General features: G+C 46.3%; 1 protein-coding gene across 1 annotated transcript in view; it reads left to right on the forward strand.

Moving 5' to 3' along the window:
* Window positions 1–26,314, forward strand: part of LOC116982094 (integrin alpha-8-like) — a 132,593-nt gene that overhangs the window by 18,306 nt on the left and 87,973 nt on the right. The window contains exons 4-8 of the mRNA XM_033035410.1: window positions 1,059–1,230; window positions 4,335–4,384; window positions 8,647–8,692; window positions 12,945–13,070; window positions 23,029–23,073. Coding sequence (XP_032891301.1) covers window positions 1,059–1,230; window positions 4,335–4,384; window positions 8,647–8,692; window positions 12,945–13,070; window positions 23,029–23,073 — 439 coding nt within the window. The remainder of the gene's footprint in view (window positions 1–1,058; window positions 1,231–4,334; window positions 4,385–8,646; window positions 8,693–12,944; window positions 13,071–23,028; window positions 23,074–26,314) is intronic.

The following is a 26,314-nucleotide window of genomic DNA, read 5'->3' on the forward strand; positions in this document are numbered from 1 at the left end:
TATCTCACACCACTCACTGCGCACATGTGGGTCCAGGCACTGAACTCTTGTCCCCGGTATTGTGACTTGCCTCCTTATTAAATGTTGGCTTCCATCAACTGTGTGGCAATAGGTTTGTTGACTGCTGGCATTGAATCTACTTTAATATAGAGCCCGCTAACAGAAAATCCATGAAAGTAGCAGCAGAAGAATATGATTAAAGAATGGGTCGACTGGGCTTGTATTCATGGGAATTTAGAAGGATAAGAGGGGATCTTGTATAAACATATAATATTCTTAAAGGATTTAACAGGCTAGATGCAGGAAAAATGTTTTCCATGTTGGGGGAGTCCAGAACCAGGGGTCACAGTTTAAGAATAAGGGGTAGGCCATTTAGGACTGAGATTAGGAAAAACTTTTTCATCCAGAGAGTTGTGAATCTGTGGAATTCGCTGTTACAGAAGGCAGTGGAGGCCAATTCACTGGATATTTTCAAGGGTGTTAGATATAGCTCTTACAGCTAACAGAATCAAGGGATTTGGGGAGAAAGCAGGAACGGGGTACTGATTTTGGATGATCAGCCATGATCATATTAAGTGGCGGTGATGTCTCTATGTTTCTACGCTTCTAAGAAACATTGGCAGATGTTTTTCCCCACTACTACAGGTAGTCTGAACCCAAAACATTATCTGTCCATTCCCTCCATAGATGCTGCCTGACCTACTGAGTTGTGTAGGGGAAGGAACTGCAGATGCTGGTTTAAACTGTAGCATAAAAAGCTGGAGTAACTCAGCAGGACAGGCAGCATCTCTGGCAAGAAGGAACAGGCGACATTTCGGGTCGAGACCCTTCTTCCCACTGAGTTCTTCGCACACTTTGTGTTTTACTCTTCACCACTGTTTTCTTGGTTGAGTAGGTGTGGGCAATGAATAGGTCTGTGAACACAAGGAAAGGCTGCAGGGCCACACAGTTGTGACACTCCTGCAGAAAAATTAGCTGATAAGGGATTGTCAGATGGTTGGATGGTGTTGCGCAGGTGCTGGGAATGTCTGGCGGGTGATGGTGTGCTCTCTCTGCAGGCCTGTGCCCCCTTGTATCGCTGGCAGTTCGTGAGAAAGACCTTTCAGGGGGACATGACTAGTGGCAATAATCCGGTGGGCTCGTGCCGGATAGCGTCCGCGAATCTCAGCAACTTCGTCGAGTATTCACCATGTCGTTCCAAACTGCTGGAGGAACAGATGTCAGCCAAAGGTAAGAGAACGCACAGCATAAAATGTGTAGGACAGAACGGCAGATGCTGGTTTACACCGAAGATAGATACAAAATGCTGGAGTAACTCAACGGGTCAAACAGCATCTCTGGATAGAAGGAATGGGTGAGCAATTTTGCTCATATTCCACTTGGGCAGCTCTCTCCCTCTCTCCCTCTCTCCCTCTCTCCCTCTCTCCCTCTCTCCCTCTCTCCCTCTCTCCCTCTCTCCCTCTCTGCCTCCCACCCACCCCCCCCCCCCCCCATTCCCCCCCTCACCCCCCCCCCCCCCCAATTCGGCCCTTCGAGCCAGCACCGCCACTCAATATGATCATGGCTGATCATGTAAAATCAGTACCCTGTTCCTGCTTTTTCCCCTTATCCCTTTGGCCCCAAGAGCTAAATCTAACTCTCTCTTGAAAACATCCAGTTAGTTGACCTCACAGCCTTATATGGCAGAGATTTCCACAGAAGTTTTTCCTCATCTCAGTCCTAAATGGCCTACCCCTCAATCTTCTAAATTCTAGCAAGTACAAGCCGAGTCTATCCAGTCTTTCTTCATATGAAAGTCCTGCCATCCCAGGAATCAGTCTGGTTAACCTTCTCTATGGCAAGAATGTCTTTCCTCAGATTAGGAGACCAAAACTGTACGCAATACTCCAGGTGTGGTCTCACCAAGACCCTGTACAACTGCAGTAGAACCTCCCTGCTCTTATACTCAAATCCTTTTGCTATGAATGCTAACATGCCTGCTGCACCTGCATGCCTATTTTTAATGGCTGGTGAACCATGACACCCAGGTCTTGTTGCATCTCCCCTTTTCCTAATCGGCCACCATTCAGATAATAATCTACTTTCCTGTTTTTGCCACCAAAGTGGATAACCTCACATTTATCCACATTATACTGCATCTGCCATGCATTTGCCCACTCCCCCAATCTATCCAAGCCTCCTAGCATTCTCCTCACAGCTAACACTTCCCCCCAGCTTCGTGTCACCCGCATGTTTTGAAGAGGTACTTCCACCGAGGTCTCCTGCATTAGTTTCATCCTCTTCCTTTCCGTCTCTAACCCTCGCACCTCTTGTGTTCTTGGTGTGACGACCTGTCTGGGCCCTGTCCAGGATGCTTTCGTCTTCCTGCTGCTCCAGTTCTCTAACTCAGTCCTTGAGGAGCTGCATCTGGACACAGTTCCCACAGGTGTAGTGGTCAGTGACACCAGCGGTGTCCCTGGCTTCCCAACTCCTGCAGCAATCGCACTGTAGTAATATTTCTGCCATCGCGCCAATAAGTTTAGATATTTAAATTAAATACACAACCAATGAAATGTGGCCTCCTCACCGAAGACTCTTAAGCCAAAGACTCAACCATTGCCTCCAAAGGCACTTCACCTCAACTGGACCGCTCCCCTTGGTCAAGCTCCACTTTTATTTGCTAATCAATTAAGTAATTTACTAATTAACTAACTTACCAATGAACTAATTTAGATTCTGCAGCCAATCCCCGCACTCGCTCCATCAACTGCCGCGCATCTGCCAAACTTGAAGTTAATCCTCGTCCATATCTCTAGTTTCCCTTATCCCTAACCTGTCTGAAGAAGGGTCTCGACCCGAAACGTCATGCATTCCTTCTCTCCAGAGAAGATGCCAGTCTCGCTGAGTTACTCCAGCATTTTGTATCTATCTTCAGTTTAAACCAGCATCTACAGTTCTTTCCTATACCCCAGTGGTATGAATATTGACTTCTCGAACTCCAAGTAACCTTTGCTTTCCCTCTTTCTCTCCATCCCTCCCCTTCCCAGTTCTCTGATCAGTTTGACTGCCACATGATTACATTTGATTTCTGTTTGCTTCATTGTCACCTCCTAGATAACAATGATCTATTCTCCATTTTACTTGACGTTCATCCCCTTTGATGTCTCATTTTCACACCTTACACTTCCTTATTTCTTTGTCTCCCCCTTCCCTGACTGTGTGAAGAACGGTCTAAACCCAAAACGTCACCCATTGCTTCTATCCAGAGATGCTACCTGGCCTGTTGAGGCATAGCATAAAATGGTCTGTTTCGTTTGATTTAGTTTAGAGAAACAGTTGGGAAACAGGACCTCCGCCTTATCAGGCACGCCAACCAGGGCAGGGGGAGAAATGTAAGCTCATCTACTGTAGCAGAAGAAAACAGAGAGCTGGCCGAATTTTAGCTGGAGAGAGAGAGGTGGGATTGTGTTGGTGTGGAGAGGGACCTGGGTGTCCCTGGAGCAACAGGAAGGAGGGAGATGATCCGTAGGCCTTCACTGCGAGAGGGTTTGCGTCCAGGAGTAGAGACGTCTTGCTCCAGTTATCCAGGTCCCGAGGGGGGGGGGGGAGACCGCACCTGGAATATTGTGGACAAGTTGTGGACTCCCACCTGAGGGAGGATCAGAGCGACGGAGGGAGAGCAACATTGAGTCACCGGATCGATTCCCAGGATGGGGGTTTTGTCCCAGGAGGAGAGATGAAGCAGACTGAGACTGTCCTCTCTGGAGTTTAGAAGAACGAGGGGTGATCGAGGTTGAGGTCACGGGGGCCAGAAGTTGGACGGGCCGGCGTGGGTTCTGGAGGTTGGTCGAGGACACGCTGCCGAGAACAAAGGGGGCCCGGCGTGGGGGGGGCTGCCATGAATAAAGGGGGCCCAGCGTGGGGGGGGGGGGGGGGGGGGGCACTGAGAACAAAGGGGACCATTGGGGACTTCATTGAACACTTTATACCTTTGTCGGCGTCCTATACATGGCGACCCTTTACATACCTTGTGTATGCAAAACAAAGAATCTCACGTCTAAAGTCTAATTCATTCATTCAACCATTGATCACCCATTCAGTTTTTCATGCAGTAGTTTAGTTTAGAGATACAGCATGGAAACAGGCGCTTCAGCCCATGCTGGCCATCGATCACCAGTGAACTGGTGATTCTGGCTATTCTGGTTACAGTTCTCATTCTTCAGCATCTCAAAGTGGGTTTAAGGAACGTTCAAGAGGCAGCAGATCAATCAAACCTAATTCTTTGGAAATTATATGACATCTGCAATCGTGTCCTCAATGATAAAATAATATTTACAACTGTCTTTATTTCTCAGTTCCAGATCAACGTTTTTGTGAAGCAGGATGGAGCTGTGAAATCACAGAGGTAAAATCCCCATGGCTTGTTTATCTATCATAGTTCATAAATTCATGTGATAGGAGCAGAATTAGGCCATTCGGCCCATCAAGTCTACTCCGCCATTCACTCATGGCTGATATCCTAACCCAATGTCCTGCCTTCTTCCCATAACCCCTGATACCAGCACTAATCAAGAATCTATCAATCTCTACCTTAAAAATATCCATTGATGACGTCCACAACCTTCTGTGCCAAGGAATTCCATAGAATCACCACCCTCTGACACAAGAAATTCCTTCTCATCTCCTTCCTAAAGCAATGTCCTTTAATTCTGAGGCTATGACCTCTGGCCCTAGACTCTCCCACTAGTGGAAACATCCCCTCCGCATCCACTCTATCCAAGCCTTTCACTATTTGGTAAGTTCCAATGAGATCCCCCTCACCCTATACTGCAGCGAATCGAGGCCCAGTGCCGTCAAACGCTCATCATATATTAATCCATTCATTCCTGGGATCATTCTTGTAAACATCCTCTGGACCCTCTTCAGTATCTGCAGTTCCTTCCTACACATCCTTCTATAATACTTCTACATCCGTTCTTGAAATACTTTTTATGTTCTGGGGATTGACACAAATCTGTTTGAAAATTAACCTGAGTTGCAAGGCTGTGGTGACTACTTAACAAAGACGTAACAAATTCTTCCCTTTGCTCCTTAAATGAGAAACACTGATCAGTTTACTAAAGATCGCTACAGTAGGGTAGCACAGTGTCGTAGCGGTAGGGTTGCTGCCTTACAGCGGCAGAGACCCGGGTTTGATCCCGACTACGGGTGCTGTCTATACAGAGTTTCTTCCCGTGACCTGCGGGGATTTTCCTTGGATGCTCCGGTTTCCTCCCACACTCCAAAGACATGCAGGTTTGTAGGTTCATTGGTTTTCATAAAATTTTATACTGTCCTGATTGTGTTGGATAATGTTAATGTGCGGGAATCACTGGTCAACATGGACTCGGTGGATCGAAGGGCTGATTCCACTCTGTATCTCTAAACTAAACTAAACTAAACTAAACTAAGTTCAATCGAAATCTCAAATGAAGGAACTTTATGCAAATATATTGTACTTTCATACAATTATATCTTACATTAATTTTGGTTTGTACCAAGGAGAAATCCAAGGGGTGGGGACTCTTTTTCACATTGGACATCAATATGTAGGACCACTTCTTCCAGCTGGAGAAGAGAAGATTTGGTAGTTTCCCCATCAGTCATGAATTGGCCCAACCTGCTCGAAGAGATGAGGATTAATTTAATACACATAAACTATGTGACTATTGCATTTGACATAATGTTGGATGAATAGTCTGATTTTGTGTGGATTGTCCTTTAATGCTTTTCTTGATCTTCTCTACGGCACATGGCACAGCTGGTGGAGATGTTGCCTCAATTGCCAGAGATCCAGGTTCTATCCTGACCTTAAGTGCTGTTTGTACATTCTCCCTGTGACTGTGGGGGTTTCTTCCAGGTGCTTCGGATTCCTCCCACATCCCAAAGACGTGCAGGTTTGCAGGTTACTTGGTTTGTAGGTCACTGGATGTTTTCAAGAGAGAGTTAGATAGAGCTCTTGGGGCTAACGGAATCAGGGGATATGGAGAGAAAGCAGGAATGGGGTACTTGATTTTGGATGATCAGCCACGATCGTATTGAATGGCTCGAAGGGCCGAATGGCCTACTCCTGTATCTATTTTCTATGTTTCTATGTCTGTAATTTGTTGTAGGGAGTTGATGAGAAAGTAGGAAAACATAGAAGTAGTGTGAATGGGTGATCAATAATCAGCGTGGATTCAGTGGGTCTAAACTAAACTAAACTTCTGGTTCCATCCTCGCTTTGGAGAAATAGCAAAGTGCGGCACAGCTATTTGAGGGATAGAATTTCAATAGGCTCAGTAATATTCCATAATCTTGCTGAAGCCACACCTCATTAAAAATAGAAAGAGGGGTATAAAGGGAATAGAAAATTATTTGTTCAGCCCTGTTTAACCATTCAGCAATCTCCAGTGCTGGTATTCAGTGCAATATTCCCAGCTTCTCCTCACATACCTTGATCCAGTTAGCATCAAGAAATAGATTTCCTGGATGTTCCTGGAGCTTCCATTATCACGAACATCCCTCCCTTTATCTAGTCCCTCCAGTTAAAAATGACACCATGCAGTTATCCTCACTCGAGTTATTGGAGTCTGGTAACTTTAACACCTTTAATATAATACAGTGCTAACAAAATGTTAAGCTTGTGTGAATTACTGTAGACTTCAGGATGTATCGGGCTGGTTTCAGGGAGTGACTTGGAACTCCGCCATTTTATCCCTTCCAATATTTCAATCCTACTCAACCTTCAACTAAACACAAGGTCAAGCAGAGTTCTCCGCTCTGCTGGTTTACGCTGCATGACCAGCACTTTCTACCGGGAATGGGCCGCAGCGATGTTGTATGATAATGGTCACGGTAAAGCTGGCCAGCAAATCACACACCTCATCTTGCTTCAATGTGTAAGAAGGAACTGCAGATGCTGGTTTAAATCAAAGATAGACACAAAATACTGGAGCAACTCAGTGGGGCAGGCGGCATCTCTGGAGAGAAGGAACGGGTGACTGATTGTTTCTTCTCTCCAGAGATGCTGCCTGTCCCGCTGAGTTGCTCCAGCATTTTGTGTTCATCTTGCGACAAATCCAACAAATCGCAACCCAGTCCCAGCTTCTTACAAAGTGTTTAGAAAATATCCAGACAAGAATGGCCGATGTGAAGGGTCTTCACAGACCATCATTCCCAGTGAGTAACGATTGTCCTGGCTGTAGTTGGCAAGTCTTCACTGACATACTGGTCCCCTCACTAAGTCAGGACTTATCTCAACTCAACAATGTCCTGGTAACTATAAAAACATTACTAGAGTCTCACACAATGAGTATATACAGTAGTTTCGTTTTTTAGTTTAATTTAGAGATGCCGCATGGACACAGGCCCTTCGGCCCACTGAGTTCATGCTGACCAACAATCACCCGTACACTAGTTCTATGTTAGCCCAATTTTGCATTCTACACACTAGGGGCAATTTACAGAAGCCAATTAACCTACAAACATACATGTCTTTTGAATGTGGGAGGAAACCAGACCCCCTGGAAAAACCCCACACGGTTACAGGGAGAACGTACCAACTCTGCACAGACAGCACCTGTAGTCAGGGTCAAACCCGGGTCTCTGGCACTGTGAGGCAGCAATTCTACCACTGTGCCACCCGGAATTAGCAGCCAGAGGAGGTAGTTGAGGCAGGTATTATGACAACATTTAAAGGACATTTGGACAGGTAGATGGATAAACAAGGTTTAGAGGGATATGGACCAAATCCAGGCAGGGGGAACTAGTGTTGATGGGCCGGCATGGACAAGATGGGCTGAAGGGCCTGTTTCTATATTGTTATGCTCTAGGACTCCTGAATGAATCTGGAGTGAGTTCAATTTTAAGAATGTGTTCAAGTGGACCATGGTGTTCAGCATTGCAACAGCCGCACTGAGTGCATGGGATATGAGCTGACATTATTATTAGGTTTCATAGAATCATAGTCAAAGAGCCATATAGCACAGAAACAGGCTCTTCAGCCCAATGGCCATGCTGACATCTAAACTAGATCCACCTGCCTATATTTGACCCATATCCCACTAAACCCTTCCTACCCATGTACCTCCAATGTCTTTTAAACTACCTCCAACTACCTCCTCTAGCAACTCATTCCATACACCCTGAGTGAGAAAGTTGCCCCTTAGGTTTCTATTAAATGAGTCCCCTCTCAACTTAAACCTATTCAAATTCATCTTTAGTTTAGAGACACAGTGCGGAAACAGGCCCTATGGGCCCACCGACTCCGCGTCAACCAGCGATCCCCAGACATTAACACTTTTCTATACCCGCTAGGGACAATTTTTACATTTACCAAGCCAATTAACCTACGTACCTGTACGTCTATGGAGTGTGGGAAGAAACCGAAGATCTCGGAGAAAACCCACGCAGGTCATTGGGGAAAACGTACAAACTCCGTACAGACAGCACCCGCAGTCAGGATCAAACCCGGGTCTCCGGCGCTGCATTTGCTGTAAGGCAGCAACTCTACCGCTGCGCCACCGTGCCGTTTTGTTAGAATAAAGGCCAAAGGGAAAGACTTACAGAGCCTCAGTTACAAGTAGATGAAACAGCACACTGTAGACAAAAACACACTGTACAAGCTTAATCCTTCTTGTTTTCCAGGGAGGAAAAATAGTCATGGGAGCACCTGGCAGCTTTTACTGGCAAGGTAAGGAACTCTAATAATGAGGGAATGTCCAGAGGTATAAATGCTAACAAAGGTCATAAGGCCATAAGGAATAGTAGTAGAATTAGGCCATTCAGCCCATCAAGTCTACTCCACCATTCTGTCATGGCTGATCTATCTCTCCCTCCTAACCCCATTCTCCTGCCTTCTCCCCATAACCTCTGACACTTGTACAAATCAAGAAAGCTGAAAGAGCTTTAATTTCAAAGCAGAATAATATTTGGGGAATTTCTGAATAACTACAGGCCCTCCATGGGGTCTTGACCGAGCTCCATTATGTCCATAAGATGGACACTCCGGACTGTCAAAGCCGCCACAGCCAGACATAAAAACAGCTTTTTTCCACGAGCAGTAGCTCGACTCAATAACTAATAGTCTGTCGCCTCCTTTTTGCTCTGGTATTTTATTTCATTCATGTCTAAATTATATTGTTTTATTCTTGTTGTTTAATGTTTTCTGTTTGATTCTTAATTGTTTACTGTATGTCGTGTTGTTACTTGCGAGCGGAGCATCAAGGCAAATTCCTTGTATGTGTACATACTTGGCCAATAAACTTATTCACACATTCTTTCAAAATAAACAAGAATCACTCGATACGGTCACCAAAGCACCGTAGAGTTGTAACGTGGGGCATCATACATTACTACGCTGTTAACATTTCAGGGAGGTAACCTTTCATCAGGGTGGGTGAAGGAGGTTCATCAACTGGAAAATCTATTGTGTTTCTCTCGCACCTGATGTGCTGAGTATTTCCAGTGTTATATATGAGGACTTTGTATCCGTGACACAATCTGCAGTCCACATCATTTCCAGTTTTTTGCAATGAATATGCATTGTGCTTTGAAATCTTCCCATTGCTCAACCTCTTTTCTAACCCGATATTTTGAGGGACGACCACATTTACGGAGGGGAGAGTGACGCAGCAGGTAGCACCGTTGCCCCACAGCATTCGGGCCGCATGGTGGTGCAGTGGTAGAGCTACTGCCTTGCAGCACCAGAGACCCGGGTTCGATCCCGACTTACGGGTGCTGCCTGTACGGAGTTGGTACATTCTCCCCATGACCCGCGTGGGTTTTCTCCGAGATCTTTGGTTTCCTCCCACACTCCAAAAGACGGACAGGTTTATAGGTTAATTGGCTTGTTATAAATGTACAATGGTCCCTGGTGTGTGTAGGATAGTGTTGATGTGTGGGGATCGTTGGTCGGTTCAGATTCGGTGGGCCGAAGGGCCTGTTTCTGCGCTGTACCTCTAATTATTATTATTTTTATTAATAAATCGTTGAAAACATTAGTGATGTAGTGGTGCTGGTTTCCGACCTCTAAAATAAACTAAATTAAACCAGAGAACCAGCCAGAAAACTAGGTTTAATCCTGACCTTGGGTGATGCCAGCGTGGAGTTCACACATTCTCCCTTTCACTGCTTGGGTTTCCTCCGGGTATTCTGGGATCCACCAACATCCCAAAGACCTGCTGGTTTGTAGGTCAATTGGCCTCTGCAAATTGCCACTAACGTGTAGGAAGTGGATGAGAAAGTGGGATGACATTGGACTCGCTGGGTTGAAGGGCCTGTCTACAAACTGCAACTCTAAACTAAATTAAAATGTTGCACATTTTGCACACCTCGCAATGCAATCAGATCAGTACTTTGTCACTTCCCCTGCTCTCCCTGAATTGTTCGCAATTTAGTTTAGTTTAGTTTAGAGATACAGTGCTGAAACAGGCCCTTCGAGTCCATGCCGACCAGCGATCCCTGCACATTAACACTATCCCACACACACTAGAGACAATTTTACACATATACCAAGCAAATTAACCTACATACCTGTACGTCTTTGGAGTGTGGGAGGAAACTGAAGATCTCGGAGAAAATCCACGTGGTCACGGGAAGAACGTGCAAACGTACGTACAAGCTCTGTAAGACAGCAACTCTACCGCTGCGCCACCGTGGCTGCCCCATGCTGGTATGGTGATCATATCGAGTGATTTGTGTGTATTTCTCAACTTATTCTCATAATTTCTCGCATGTTGCAAAACATACTTGGCTAATAAAATATGATTATGATGATTATGATGATGATAATGAATCTTTTTCATGACCCATTGTCTGTAGTTAATCACAGAAACTTTCTTCAGGCTGCTACAGGTATAACATGGTACCACTGAGGAGCGTGGTACGCCCAATGTGTACCACACATACCTCATGCCAAGGCCTAGAGGAGATATGATTAGAGACAGAAATGTTTTTTAAATGTTCCTGCTCTTCAGCTGTACCTTTGCTGGAAACCCATTTCCTCCCTCCTGTCAGTTATAAAGAAATTATATTCCATAACACCACATATACATCACAATCTCAGCCCGAAGATTTGACACAAAGTGCTGGAGTAACTCAGCAAGACAGGCAGCATTTCTGGAGAGAAGCAATGGTGACGTTTCTGATCGTGACCCTTCTGAAGAAGAGTCTGAAGATCCTTGAAGAAGCATCTGCAATTTCTTCCTCCACAATCTTAGTCCCCTGGATTTCATTCTTATATAACTGGATGAACCTTCTGCTGTGCCAACTGAGGCAAGTTCAGCACACATATCATGAGAATGTTTGAAAGACTACTGGCTCCAAACGCTGATTCTGTGTTGCGGAGATGTAGTAAAATGTTGACCTCGGTACATGGCTAAATGAGGTTGGTGTAGATGGGTACAACCCGTGTGGCCTGTTTCTGTGCGGTACTCTAGAATTTATATATCACGCTTCCTCCACCTTTCAGATTTTTCATGCTGTTAAGCTGAATTATAGTCACACAGCAGGGAAACAGGCCCTTCAACCCAACTTGCCCACGCCGACCAAGATGCAACAACGATACAAGTCCTACCTGTCTGTCTTTGGCCCATACTGCTCTAAACATTTCCTATCCATGTACCTGCCCCAATGCTTTTTAAATGTTGTTATAGTACCTGCCCCAACTACCTCCTCTGGCAGCTCATTCCATATACCCAACGCCTTCTGTGTGAAAATTTGCCACTCAGGTTCCTCTTAAATCTCACCTCTCTCACATTAAACAATGTCCTCTGGTTCGTGATTCCCCTTCACTGGGTAAATTACTTGCATTTACCCTGTCTATTCCCCTCACAACTTCTACACCTCTATATGATCAGCCCACATCCTCCTGCGCTCCAAGGAATAATGTTCTAGCCTGCCTAACCTATCCCTATAGCAGGGCCTTAAGTCCTGGTAACATCTTCTCTGCACTCTTTCCAGCTTAATAAAATCCTTCCTATAGCAGGGTGACCAAATACTCCAAATATGGCCTCGCCAATGTCTTGTACAACCGTAACATTTCATCCCAACTTCTATACCCAGTACCCTGACTGATGAAGGCCAACTAGCTAAATGCCTTCCTGACCACCCTATCTACCTGCATCACCACTTCAAGGACCTCTCTACCTGCACTCCTAGATCCTTCTGCTCTACAACACTCCCCAGTGAGTTTAGATTATTGTCATGTGTACCGAGGTACAGTGAAAGGCTTTTGTTGCATGCTAACCAGTCAGCAGAAAGACAATGCATGATTACAATCGAGCATACAGATACATGATAAAGGGAATAAGATGAATAACGTGCAAGATAAAGTCCAGTAAAGTCTGATCAAAGACAGTCCAAGGGTCTCCAATGTGGTGGATAGTAGTTCAGGACTGCTCTCTAGTTGTTGGTAGGATGGTTCAGTTGCCTGATAACAGATGGCCTGCCATTCACTGTGAAGGTCCTAGCCTGGTTTGACTTCCAAAAATGCAACACCTCACATTTATCTGCATTAAACTCTATTAACCGTTCCTCAGCCAACTTGTCCAACTGATCATGATCCTGCTGTAATAACCATCTTCGCTATCCACGATACCACCCACTCAAAGGACAGAACTCCACACAACTGAAATCTGAATCCAAATTCCTAGCCTGCTTAGTTGCTTCAACCCCATAACCACACTGTCAAAATCTGTGAGACACAAAATGCTGGAGTAACTCAGCGGGACAGGCAGCATGTCAGGAGAGAAGGAATGGGTGATGTTATAGGTCGAGACCCTTCTCAAAATCTGGTACCTACTTCATAGTGTCATTTGCGACCATTGTCCCACCATCCACTCCATGAAGGTGACGTCTGCCTATCCCATGACATCCAACTGATGCTGTCTGCTCATGTAAAGTGCCTGAGATTTCAATGCTTAAACTTCCTGTCATCCAATCAGGCCAGTTGATTGCTGCCAACATTGGCGAGATTATCAAAAATTACAACTACAACTTTCCGTTGAAAATATTGAGCCCGATCATGCAAACCGAGGATGTGAGAGGGATACAAGATAACATCTTCCTGGGTAAGGCTCCAATGCTCTTTACTGTAATTAATATTCTATATTTTCTCTTTCAGGATACAGTGGTGTTCTAAAATCCCTGTCCCATTTAGGAGACCTAAACAGCAACCTCTGGTGACCTTGCCCGTCACCCAAGGTTTCCATGAGGCTACCAGAGGTTTTGGTCACTCTCCCTAATGGTTGAAAGTGGTTTCCGCGTGTCCAAGGCTTCATCTAGGTCGCTGCTATTTTTTCCATCATGTTTAAAACCTGCCTCAACTAAAATAGGTTGCCGTTTTCAAAATCGATAATTTTTTAGTCGAAGCCAGTTTTCTTCATAGTCAAGGAAGGTTTTCAACATATGCGTGGGAGGTGGTAGGAGGTTGCAGGTCATCTCGACCTTGAGGTTTTATTTGGGTGACGGCCAAGGTCACCAGAGGTTGCTGTTTAGGCCTCCTAAGTGGGACAGGGGCTTAAGTTATTGAATTGAATAGAATTGAATTGAATGCTTTATTGTCACTCGTGACAAGTCACAGTGAAATTCTTTGCTTGCATACCCAAGGTAAGCAAATAGTGGCCACTTAAAGGGCTCTGACCAAGTCACAAAGTATCCCGAGCCAGGTCCAACCTTTACGTCCCCCTCCCCCCCTCACGGCAGTCTCCTAATGCCAGGTCCACCCCCCCCCCAATTATTTCAAATATGCTGAGGCTGCAGGGTGGCCTGATAGACAGGCATATGTAGGGTCGACAGTCAGAACCTTTATCCCCGGTGGAGATATCAAAGACGAGAGGGCAAAGCCTTAAGGTGAAATGGGGCAAAGTTGAAAGGAGATATACGGGGCAAGTTTATTTTACACAGTGTGCCTGGAACACACTAGCAGAGGTAGTGGTGGAGGCAGATACTGTAGTGGCATCAAAGAGATTTTTAGGTAGGCTCATGGATAGACAGGGAATGGAGGAATATGGATCATGGCCAGGTCAGATGAGATTAGTTTAGCTTGGCATCATATTCGGCACAGACATTGTGGGCCAAAGGGCCTCTTCCTGTGTTTTATCTTTTATGTTCTGTGTTCTCTGCTGAGGAGGAGAGCTGCCACTCTTTGCATCATGCTCAATAGAGTCTATAATTAATTCAAGGAAACAGACTAAGCAATGAGATTGGGCTGAATCTATCTCTACCATCTGACAATTTCATCTTGTCATTTCCATATTGCTCTTTGACACGACCGTGCTTCTTCTGCTCAGACAGTTCCTTGGGATCGAGACATCCACTCCAGTGTTCTAGTTTCTGACAGACTGATGACAATAATGTGGAAAGTGCAAACTCTTGCACAGCTCAGACAGGTGGGCGGCACAGTGGCGCGGCGGTAGAGTGCTGCCTTACAGCACCTAGTTCCATCCTGACTACGGGTCAGTCTATACAGACTTTGTACGTGCTCTCTGTAACCACATTGGTTTTCTCCGGGTGCTTCTGTTACCTTCCCCCATCCCAAAGATGTACGGGTTTGTAGGTTAATTGTAAATTGTAAATTGTCCCTAGTGTGTAGGATAGTGCTAGTACATGGGGTGATTGCTGGTTGGCTCACACACGGTGGGCCGAAGGGCCTGCACCAACCTAGGTTTCCCTTGTTGGTTTGAAGTGGCCGTGGACTAAAATCTCTGTGTTGATGGGGATGACATATTTCTTTAAGGAAGTTTTGAGTGCATCCTTGAATCTTCTCATACTTCTGCCTAGTGATTATTTCCCTTGTCAGAGCTCAGAGACTTTGTTTTGACAGTACAGTGCATCCTTGTTTTAAAAGACCTCTTCAGTGTAAACCAGCATCTGCAGTTCCTTCTGACACACTTTATAATGGATTTCAGGTATAGCGGACGGACCTACCGATGGGTGCCAATATCACCCTGGCTCGCTCCACCTCACTGGCGGCTTGCATCCCCGGCTGGCCCCCGCACTGCCCCCAGCTCATGCCATCTCCCTGGCCGCACCTTCTGCCACCACCGCCGGCCTACACAGCTTCCTCGGCCGCTTCCAGGCCATCACCACCACTGCCGGCAGCCCGCGGGCCGCGACCATCGACTCCACAATCCTCGCCCCACCCCCGGCCACCAGCAGGCCAGGGCCGTCAACCCACCTGGATTCCAGGCCTCAGACGCAGAGTCTGAAAATGGGTCTTGACCAGAAATGTCACCTATCCGTGTTCTCCAGAGACACAGCCTGACGCACTGAGTTCCTCCAGCACTCTGTGAAACGTCACCTATCCGTGTTCTCCTGAGATACTGCCTGACCCACTGAGTTCCTCCAGCACTTTGTGTCCTTTTGTGTATCAACCAGCAACTGCAGTTGTTTGAAGAAAGGTCTCGACCCAAAATGTCACCCATTCCTTCTCTCCAGACATGCTGACTGACCCGCTGAGTTACTCCAGCATTTTGTGTCTACCTTCGATTTAAACCAGCAGCTGCAGTTCTTTCCTACACACTGCAGTTGCTTGTTACTAATACTTGTACAATGACAATCCCATACTCGGTTAGGGCAGACAACTAACAATAGCGGACACCATTCTCCCCCCAGTGATTCTCATTATAACAGAGGTTTTACTGTATGCAATTGACATAACCGCTCTAGTGTTGTTATCAGAGTATAACCTGGACCTCAGAACTGGGAGAGGACAGACATTGGATTGCTGGTCCTTCCAGGGAATTTGGGAGCTTTTTTGGAGGTATAGTTTCTTGAGTAGTTTTAAGGTGGAGATTGATGGGTTCTTGATTAGTAAGGTTGTCAAGGTTTATGGGGAGAAGGCAGGAGAATGGGGTTAAGAGGGAAAGATAGATCAGCCATGGTGGAGTAGACTTGATGGGCTGAATGGCCTACTTCTGCTCCAATGACTTATGAAAATCAACATATATGTTTCCAATCCTGATTGCAGTTAATTAATGCCTCAATTTCTTGGTCATTCTTCTCAAACCAGTTCTGGTTCTTCTTGTTAGCCAAGCCAAGTGTCAATTGATGTGGACATCCGAATAATCCTTAAACTGTGGATCCTTTGCTCCTCGTGCAGGCTAGGAGTTGACAACTTTGTGAGGCGCTGTCAGTGAAAGGATGTCTCTGTGGGATCCTTCAGAGTTTTGAAACTGATCTTCTTGTGCTGTTTAGAGATACAGCGCGGAAACAGGCCCTTCGGCCCACCTGGTATGTGCTGACCAGCGATCCCCGCACACTAACACTATCCTACACACACTAGGGACAATTTATTTTTTCATTTATACCAAACCAATTAACCTACAATCCTGTACGTCTTTGGAGTGTTGGAGGAAACCAAAGATCTCAGAGAAAACCCACGCAGGTCACGAGGAGAACGTACAAACTTCGTACAGACAGCAACCGTAGTCAAGATCGAACCTGGGTCCCTGGCGCTGTAAGGCAGCAACTCTACCGCTGCACCATTGTGCCGCCTGTATTTTTGGAGGTAATTGTGTGGATGGGGCGACAGTCAGTCTCATGATATGGGTAATGTAAATATCTTTACAGTGCCTCATCCAAACAAAAATATAATTTAGAAGGTGCCACTGCTTAGATTGGAGAGGGTTGCCATGATATCTTTAACATATTTCTCTAACAAATGCAGATGCCTGTTGTGACAAGGTTATGCCCCGGGCATTTTGTCAAGAAACCATCCCTACTCCTTCCTTGCCAATCATACCTTCATTGAGGGTTGCGTTCCTTCCCATGCACTCAATCAAGGCACCCAGGAGGCTCAGTTTCTCTCCCTTTGCGATGAAGGCCATCATTATTTGTGTGATGAAGGAAGTGCAGATGCTGGTTTACACCGATGATGTGCCCCAATAAACATTAATCCCACCTGCCCGCCTTTGGCCCATCTCCTTCTAAACATTTTCTATCCAAGTACCTGTCCCAATGCTTTTTAAAATGTTGTTATAGTACCTGCCTCAACTACCTCCTCTGGCAGCTCAATCCATATACCTGTGTGAAAAGGTTGCCCCTCAGGATCCTATTAAATCTCACCCCTCTCACTGTAAACCTTGTATAAGGCTTGTAGTCACTGGAGTTTAGAAGGATGAGAGGGTATCTAATGGAAACATATCACATTATAAAAGGACTGGACAAGCTAGAGGCAGGAAAAATGTCCCCAATGTTGGGTGAGTCCAGAACCAGGGACCACAGACTTAGAATAAAGGGGAGGCCATTTAAGACTGAGGTGAGAAAAAAAGTTTTCACCTAGAGAGTTGTGAATTTGTGGAATTTACTGCCACAGAGGGCAGTGGAGGCCAAATCACTGGATGGATTTAAGAGAGTTAGATAGCGCTCTAGGGGCTAGTGGAATCCAGGGATATGGGGAGAAGGCAGGCACGGGTTATTGCTTGGGGACGATCAGCCATGATCACAATGAATGGCGGTGCTGGCTCCAAGGGTCGAATGGCCTCCTCCTGCACCTATTTTCTATGTTTCTCTGTAACCTACGACCTCTGGCTCTTGATTCCCCATCTCTGGTTAAATGACTCCGTGTATTTACCCAATCAATTCCCCTCACAATCTTCTACACCTCTATATGATCACCCCTCATTCTCCTGCACTCCAAGGAATATCTTAACCTGCCCAATCTCCCTGTATAGTTCAGGCCTGTAAGGGTTTTCTGCGTAGAGCTTTCGCCCGACCTAAGGTCCCTGTGGTTTGCTCTGGTCCCTCGACCAGGCCGTGCACACTGGTTCCCCGTGAGTGGCTCGACCCACTCATCCCCTACGGTTCTAGACACTGGACTTAGTTGCAGGTGCGTTGATAGTGCAGAAAATTCAACCAGACCAGATTTGAAGACCAGGGTTTAAACAGGAAAAAACATTTATTTAGCGGTTGGGACTACGGTACATGAATACTTTGACACAGTTCTATAAGGCATTTGCATAATTACAGTTCCTGTTTCGGGATCATAGAAACAATAACTACGATACAATACTCGAGTGCGGGATGGGGAACGTACGGCACATCGTAAAATTTGCCAGTACATCTACACTTACACCCACGTTAATATAACCCCCTCCCCCTCCCCTCTACACTAAACTATGTCCAGGATGTGCAGGATCGGGGTACATGCTCACCATGAGGCGATTACTGAGGTTACTGGCTGGTCGTGCTGCTTCCTCCGATTAGGTGGCTGTGGAAGGGTCGTCGGCGGTCGTCTCGGTCTTTCGGGTGGTCCCGGGGGTTCACCTCGCCCAGGGGTCCTACTGCTTTCCTTTTCTTTCCACGTGGTGGGGACTCCAGCCGGAGTGTGTGTCACACTAGACACCGTGTACTTTTTAAGCGCTGTCCTGTGTCCTCTCTCTCTCTCCGCAAGTCTCCAGATTCGTTCAGTGACTCCTTCTGTGCCTCCCTCCTTTTTCCTTTTTTTTAAACCCAAAAATAGTGGCCAGTTGTTCTAATCCTGACCCGTCCTATCTCCCGCCAGATCTCGGGATCTCTTTGCTTACAAGATGGGTTTTCGAGCTCTCTCTTTGTTCTGCGTTATGTCCGGGAGTACCGGTGATGGCTAGACGGTCTGTTAATTTGTTTCTCGATAAGAGGTGATGGGTTTAACTGGTTTTCCCATCACCGGCCAGGTAGGTTTCTATGGGCTATTGTGCTCCCTTAACGAGATTAACTATGTAGATCGGCTTGGGGCATTGTGATGCCTGCTGATGTCAGCGCCCCAGTGTCTGGACTTCGACCTGGTTTCGGGGGTTTCTGCACGGCCAATATCCATCTATTGTTCAGGCCGTGACTTTGCAGAAACCCAGAGACTGGGCTGTGGGGTATCGCTTTTGTGGCTGGTCACGAGGTCCCGCGGCCATCTTGGGCCCCACTGATTGTGACATCCCTTGTTAAAACTGACCGCAGCTTTTCTCTCTCTCAGTCCCAGTCCCGTATAAAAAATGTCCAAAATGCAGCTGTTTGGTTTTGTTGATTGTAGCATGAGGGAAAACTTCTCAAATCTTACAGGCCTTCAAGTCCTGGCAACATCCTCATAAACCTTCTCTGAATCCTTTCCAGCTTAACAAAACCCTTCCTATAGCAGGAAGACCAAAACTGAACACAAACACTCCAAATGTGTTAGGCGGAACTGCAGATTCTGGTTAAACTGAAGACAGACACAAAATGCTGGCGTAACTCAGCGGGTCAGACAGCATCTCTGGAGAGAAGGAATAGGTGACATTTCGGGTAGAGACCCTTCCTCAGACTGAGAGTCAGGGGAGAGGAGACTGAGAGATATAGAGATACAAAGAACAAATGAGTGAAAGGTATGCAAAAATACATCAAATCCAGCAATGATGATCAAGGAAAGGTGGAGCCTACAATGGTCCATTGTTGACTGTGGAGAAAGTGATTACAAGTGAAACTAATGAGAGAAACAGTGGAACTCAGCAGGACGACAGTGAAATTAGTAGGATGACTAGGGAGGGGGAGGGACGGAGAGAGAGAGGGGATGCAAAATAGACGTCTTCCTCAGTCTTGTCCAAAATTTTAAGGATTGCAGTGTAATTAGTTTTAGTTTAGTTTAGAGATAAAGCACTGAAGCGGGCCCTTCAACCCACCGAATCTGTGCAGACCAGCGATCCCCGCACACTTACACTATCCAACACACACTAGGGACAATTTATATTTATACCAAGCCAATTAACCTACAAACCTGTACGTCTTTGGAGAGTGGGAGGAAACCGAAGATCTCGGAGAAAACCCACACAGGTCACGGGGAGAGCGTGCAAACTCTGTACAGACAGCACCTGTAATCGGGATAGAATCTGTGTCTCTGGCACTGTTATGTGTGAGTAAACCAGATTCCATGGGTATGTCTTGAATATATTGGAGCAGCTCACTCCATGAAGATGTTCTTCCTTTTCTCTTTGCCCCAACCGGCTGGTTCTTTAAACTAGCCACCTTTTGCCCACCCATGTCACACAGTGCAGCAAGACTATTATAGTAAAGGTCCATTGTTTATTGTGTGGTCAAATACTGGCTAAAACTCTGGACAATATCCCATGCTCTTCTACAGTATAGTGTATGGGATCATTTACACCCAACTGACACCTGTCATAGAGTCATAGAGTGATACAACATGGAAACAGGCCCTTCGGCCCCACTTGCCCACACGTCCGCCAACATGACCCAACTACACTAGTCCCACATGCCTGCCAGTCCATATCCCTCGAAACCTGTCCTATCCATGTACCTGTCTAAATGTTTCTTAAACGTTGGGATAGTCTCAGCCTCAACTACCTCCTCTGGCAGCTTGTTCCATACATCCTCCACCCTTTGTGTGAAAAAGTTACCCCACAGATTCCTATTAAATCTTTTTCCCTTCACCATGAACCTATGTCCTCTGGTCCTTGATTCCCCTAATCTGGGCAAGAGACTCTGTCCATCTACCCGATCCATTCCTCGCATGATTATGTACACCTCTATAAGATCTCCCCTCATCCTCCTGTGCTCCAAGGAATAGAGACCCCGCCTACTCAACCTCTCCCTGTAGCTCACACCCTCCTGTCCTGGCAACATCCTCGTAAATCTTTTCTGAACCCTTTCAAGCTTGACAATATCTTTCCTATAACATGGTGCCCAGAACTGAACACATTATTCTAAATGCGGCCTCACCACCTGTCAACTCGTGTTGAATGTCTTTTCTGAACAAAGGCACCCATATGAATGCAGCATCCCCTCACAGCGCACTGTGGTGGGCCCAGATTATAGGCATATCTGGAGTGGCACTGAAACACCTCACCTTCACACCAGCCACCACTCATCACCTGCCTTTGCAATTTCCCTCCTTTGCACGAGCAATGGCTTAGTACTTTATGTGTAGGAAGGAACTGCAGGTGCTGGTTTAAACCAAAGATAGACGCAAAATGCTGGAGTAACTCAGGGGGACAGGCATCATCTCTGCAGAGGAGGAATGGGTGACGTATCAGGTCGAGACACTTCTTCAGATTAGTTTAACTTAATTTAGAGATACAGGGAGGAAACAGACCCTTCGGCCCATCGGGTCCATGCAGACCACAATCACTTGTACACTAGTTCTATCCTACAGGTGAAGGACAATTTACAGGTAGACAAAAATGCTGGAGAAACTCAGCGGGTGAGGCAGCATCTATGGAGTGATGGAATAGGCGGCGTTTCAGGTCGAGACCCTTCTTCAGACTGATGTGGGAGGGGGGTGGCGGGGAAAAGAAAGGAAGAGGCGGAGACAGCAGGCTGTGGGAGAGCTGGGAAGGGGAGGGGAAGGAGGGAGAAATCAAGGACTACCTAAAATTGGAGAAGTCAATGTTCATACCGCTGGGGTGTAAACTACCCAAGCAAAATATGAGGTGCTGCTCCCCCAATTTGCGATGGGACTCACTCTGGCCATGGAGGAGGCCCAGGACAGAAAGATAGGATTTGCAATGGGAGGGAGAGTTGAAGTGCTGAGCCACCGGGAGATCAGGTTGGTTATTGCGAACCGAACTGAGGTGTTGGGCGAAGCGATCGCCAAGCCTGCGCTTGGTCTCACCGATGTAGAGCAGTTGACACCTGGAACAGCGGATGCAATAGATGAGGTTGGAGGAGGTGCAGGTGAAACTCTGCCTCACCTGGAACTACTGCTTGGGTCCTTGGATGTAGTCACGGGGGGAGGGAAAGCGACAAGTGTAGCATTTCCTGCGGTTGCAAGTGAAAGTGCCAGGAGAAGGGGTGGTTTGGGTGGGAAGGGACGAATTGACCAGGGAGTTACGTAGGAACGGTCTCTGTGGAAAGCAGAAAGGGGAGGAAATTGGAAGATGTGGCTAGTGGTGGGATCCTGTTGGAGGTGGCAAAAATGTTGGAGGATTATATGTTGGACAATTCGCCCACTGAGTCCGCGTCATCCAGCAATCACCCATAGATGTTCTGTCCCTCACACTGGGCACAATTGACAGAAGCCAATTTACCTGCAAACGTGTACGTCTTTGGAATGTGCGAGAAAACTGGAGAACCGGGAGGAAACCCACGTGGTCATGGGGAGAACGTACAAACTCCACACAGACAGCACCCGTAGCCAGGGTTGAACCCGGGTCTCTGGCGCTGTAAGGCAGCAACTCTACCGCTGTGCCACCGTGCTGTTGTATTATTGGGGTATCTTTTCTATTTCATTTACCTTTCAAATAATTCAGTTAAAAAATAATCTGGAATTTTTTGCATCAGCTCTTCTTGTCGTTGAATGTCAGTTTTGTGTCACTAGCTGACACACTGCATCATGTTATACATACGGCAACATATTAAGAGCACACGAATGTCCTCAGATGCATTACATAACAGGTGACCTTCATTTGAAAGTTTTCAGGTTATAGATTCAGAGAGGCATAGAGTCATACAGCGTAGAAACAGGCTTTTTGGCCCACACAGATTTGCAGGTTAATTGGCTTGGTATTAATGCAAAACTGTCTCTCGTGTGTGTTGGGTAGTGTTAGTGTATGGGGATCGCTGGTTGGCGCAGACTCGGCGGGCCGAAGGGCCTATTTCTGCGCCGTATCTCTAAACTCAACTAAACTAAGAGGTAGGAATGATGCTGAGGCTGAATGCAGCAACTCTTTCTCTAAACATAAACACTTCCATGAACATAATCTGTTCCACAACTCCCCTGCCAGACCTTGTGTCCCCTGGAAAACATCTGCAGGCATTCTGTTAGGTAAACTCCTGTTAGAGACACAATATATCAAGGCATCGATGTTTAAAAAAAGATGACATATTATTGAAGATATTGTCATGTTAATACTGAATTCCACATTATCTTGTCAGTTGACTGTCAGGTTGGCTTTATGTTGTCAGGAATTCTCGCTTCTAATGGAAGATGTGACTTGTCATGTTGAGAAAGTCTCCGGACGCTTGCATTTGAAAATCTGTTCTGTTAAATGCAGCTTGAAAGGAGGTGAAATCCTTGTCTCATGATATTACCTTCATAACCATCTGAACGTATCTAATTCCCAGGCTACTCGCTTACCTTGGGAGAGTTCACAGGCGACTCAGTAAAAGGTAAGGATCATTTTCTTGTACTGTTCGAGTTTAGTTTAGTTTAGAGAAACAGTGCGGAAACAGACCCATCAGCCCAACGAGTCTGCACTGACCAGCGTTCCCCGCACACTAACACTATCCTACACACATTCGGGACAATTTACACTTATACCAAACCAATCACCCTACAAACCTGTACGGCTTTGGAGTTTGGGAGGAAACTGAAGATCTCAGAGAAAACTCACGTGGTCAGGGGGAGAACGTACAAACTCCGTACGGACACCACCCATACTCAGGATCGATCCCAGGTCTCTGGCACTGAAATGCCCCTGTCCCACTTAGGAAACCTGAACGGAAACCTCTGGCGACTTTGCGCCCCACCCAAGGTTTCCGTGCGGTTCCCGGAGGTTGCAGGTGGTTGCCGGAGGTTGCAGGTAGTGGAAGCAGGTAGGGAGACTGACAAAAACCTCCGGGAACCTCTGGTAACCGCACGGAAATCTTGGGTGGGGTGCAAAGTCTCCAGAGATTTCCGTTCAGGTTTCCTAAGTGGGACAGGAATATAAGGCAGCAACACTACTGCTGTGCCAACGTGCCTCCCTAGGTAATGTCACTTCATCACATGAGCTCTCATTGATCCTGAGAGACTCCAGACCAAGTTATTCTGCATTGTCTGGGGATATGTGTTGTTTTGTCTAACAACAGGTGCAGTAGAATTAAATTATTTTTGATTAGAATCTAGTTACGTCTCATTTTAACATGGTCCAAATAAATCCTATGAGATGCCTTAATATCATGTTCATTTAATTGCATCTTGTTCTCACTCCATAATGTACAAGATTCAGATATTTGCTAAAAATACCAAATTTAGAGGGGCAAACAGTGATCTCAGTTAATGGTTTAAGACAGGGAAACATCTAACCCAAAAATATCAAATAGCTTCATAAATTCATGTTCATAAGTTATTGGAACAGAATTAGGCCATTTGGCCAACCAAGTCTACTCCGCCATTCAATCATGCCTGATTTTTCATTCCCTCTCAACCCCATTCTCCTGCCTTCTCCCCATAGACCCTGACACCCGCACTCATCAAGAATCTATCTATCTCCACCTTAAAAATATCTCATTGACTTGGCCTCCACAGCCGTCTGTGGCGATGGATTCCACAGATTCACCACCCTCTGACAAAATAAATTCCTCCTCATCTCCTTTCTAGAGGTACTTCCTTTTATTCTGAGGCTATGGCCTCTGGTCCAAGACTCCCCCACTGGTGAAAACATCCTCTTCACGTCCAATCTATCCAGGCCCTATCCAGACTTATCGGCACATGGCACCTAAGATAGTGTTGGAACCCTAATTCCCACATGAACTCATGTTTTGGATATGCAGGATAGATACACTAGTGGAATGGTCAACGTCATGTCTAAAGCAATCTAGAAGTCCAGCCCATTACATACTTGGCCTAAGAGCAGCACAATGGCACAGTGGTAGAGCTGCTGCCTCACAGTTCCAGAGACCCAGGTTCGATCCTGACCTCAGGTGCTGTCTGTGTGGAGTTTACACGTTCTCCCTGAGACCGCATGGGTTTCCTCGGGGTGCTTCAGTTTCTTCTCCCACATCACAAAGATGTACGGGTTGTAGGCTAATTTCCCCTAGTGTGTACTGGGATAACTCATGGAAAAGGGTGATCAATGGTTGGTGTAGATTCAGTGGGCCGAAGGGCCTGTTTCCATTCACTTTCTCTGAGCTAAACGAAGCTGAACCCATTGGAATGACTTGAAGCTGGTAAATCCTGAAGGAAATGTACTTATTTCGTACAGCAGTCTGTTGTTTTCATTGGAAAACTGGAGAAACAATCATGTTCTCAGATACAAGGAGGCAAGTAGGATTGCTTCAGCCAGTGAGAGTACTTCTAGTGGTGCCTCTAGCCTGGAGCAGTGGGAGTATTTTCTATAATCTCCCCACATCCTCGCTCTACACTTCTCCAGCATTTTTCTTGGAAAGACCCTCATGCATCTGTGTCCCCACCATCATCCCACCATGGGGTGAAACTTAAAATCCTGATCAGCCATTTCCCCACCCTTAATGCGATCATAGTTTGTGATTGATTTGGGGAGTAAGACTTATGCCCCTGTCCCACTTGGGAAACCTGAACGGAAACCTCTGGAGACTTTGCGGCCCACCCAAGGTTTCCGTGTGGTTCCCGGAGGTTGCAGGTGGTTGCTGGAGGTTGCAGGTAGTGGAAGCAGGTAGGGAGATTGACAAAAACCTCCGGGAACCGCACGGAAATCTTGGGTGGGGCGCAAAGTCTCCAGAGGTTTCCGTTCAGGTTTCCTAAGTGGGACAGGGGCATAAGGCTGATTATTTGGTTGTAGGGTAGGAGACATGACTGATGGGAGGAGTAGTTCAGTTTAGTTTAGTTTAATTTAGGGATACAGTGGGGAAACAGGCCCTTCGGCCCACCGAGTCCGGGCCAACCAGCGATCCCCGCACACTAGCACTATCCTACACTTGGGCCAATTTACATTTATACCAGGCCAATCAATTAACAAGCCTGTATGTCTTTGGAGTGTAGGAGGAAACCAAAGATCTTGGATAAAACCCACGCAGCTCACGGGGAGAACGTACAAAATCCACGCAGACAGCACCCATAGTCAGGATTGAACCCGGGTCTCTGGCACTGTAAGGCAGCAGCTACTGCTGCGCCGCCATTTTGGGGTATTTGGAGGGCTCTCAGGAAGGGCTGGGATGGGGGATGCTTTTAACGTAGTGGGGACCTGCCAGTGGAGGGTTCCTGTTGTCAGGCTCCATAGCCTGGGCTTGGCCAGGGAGATCTCATATAAGCAATGAAAGGCTGTTTCAGGAGGTACGACTGGCTCAGTGTATGCCTGAACACCTCTGCTATGATTCTCATTCATGCACTAGAGTGGTGATCAGGTAGGCACTCGATCCATTGCACATAAAAAGACACAAAGTGCTGGAGTAACTCAGTGGGCCAGGCAGCATCCCTGGAGAACATGGATAGGTTCTAGCCAAGACCCAAGTCTCAGACTGGTTCTGATACCCTGCCGTGACTTTTTACATGAACTCATTGAGATATATTTTAAAATTAATCCAATGTTCCCACGCTTTAAATCTGCTTGTTCACTGTCTCTTAGTTAATAAAATTTTCTAGCTTGGATCTCAAATGCGAGAACAAAATAAGTGGATGACCAACTTTTCAATGTGAATTTGGTGTCTATGTACTAAGGGTCCCGACCCAAAA

The sequence above is a fragment of the Amblyraja radiata genome, chromosome 16 (assembly GCF_010909765.2).
Source record: "Amblyraja radiata isolate CabotCenter1 chromosome 16, sAmbRad1.1.pri, whole genome shotgun sequence".
In the NCBI taxonomy this organism is placed as follows: Eukaryota; Metazoa; Chordata; class Chondrichthyes; order Rajiformes; family Rajidae; genus Amblyraja; species Amblyraja radiata.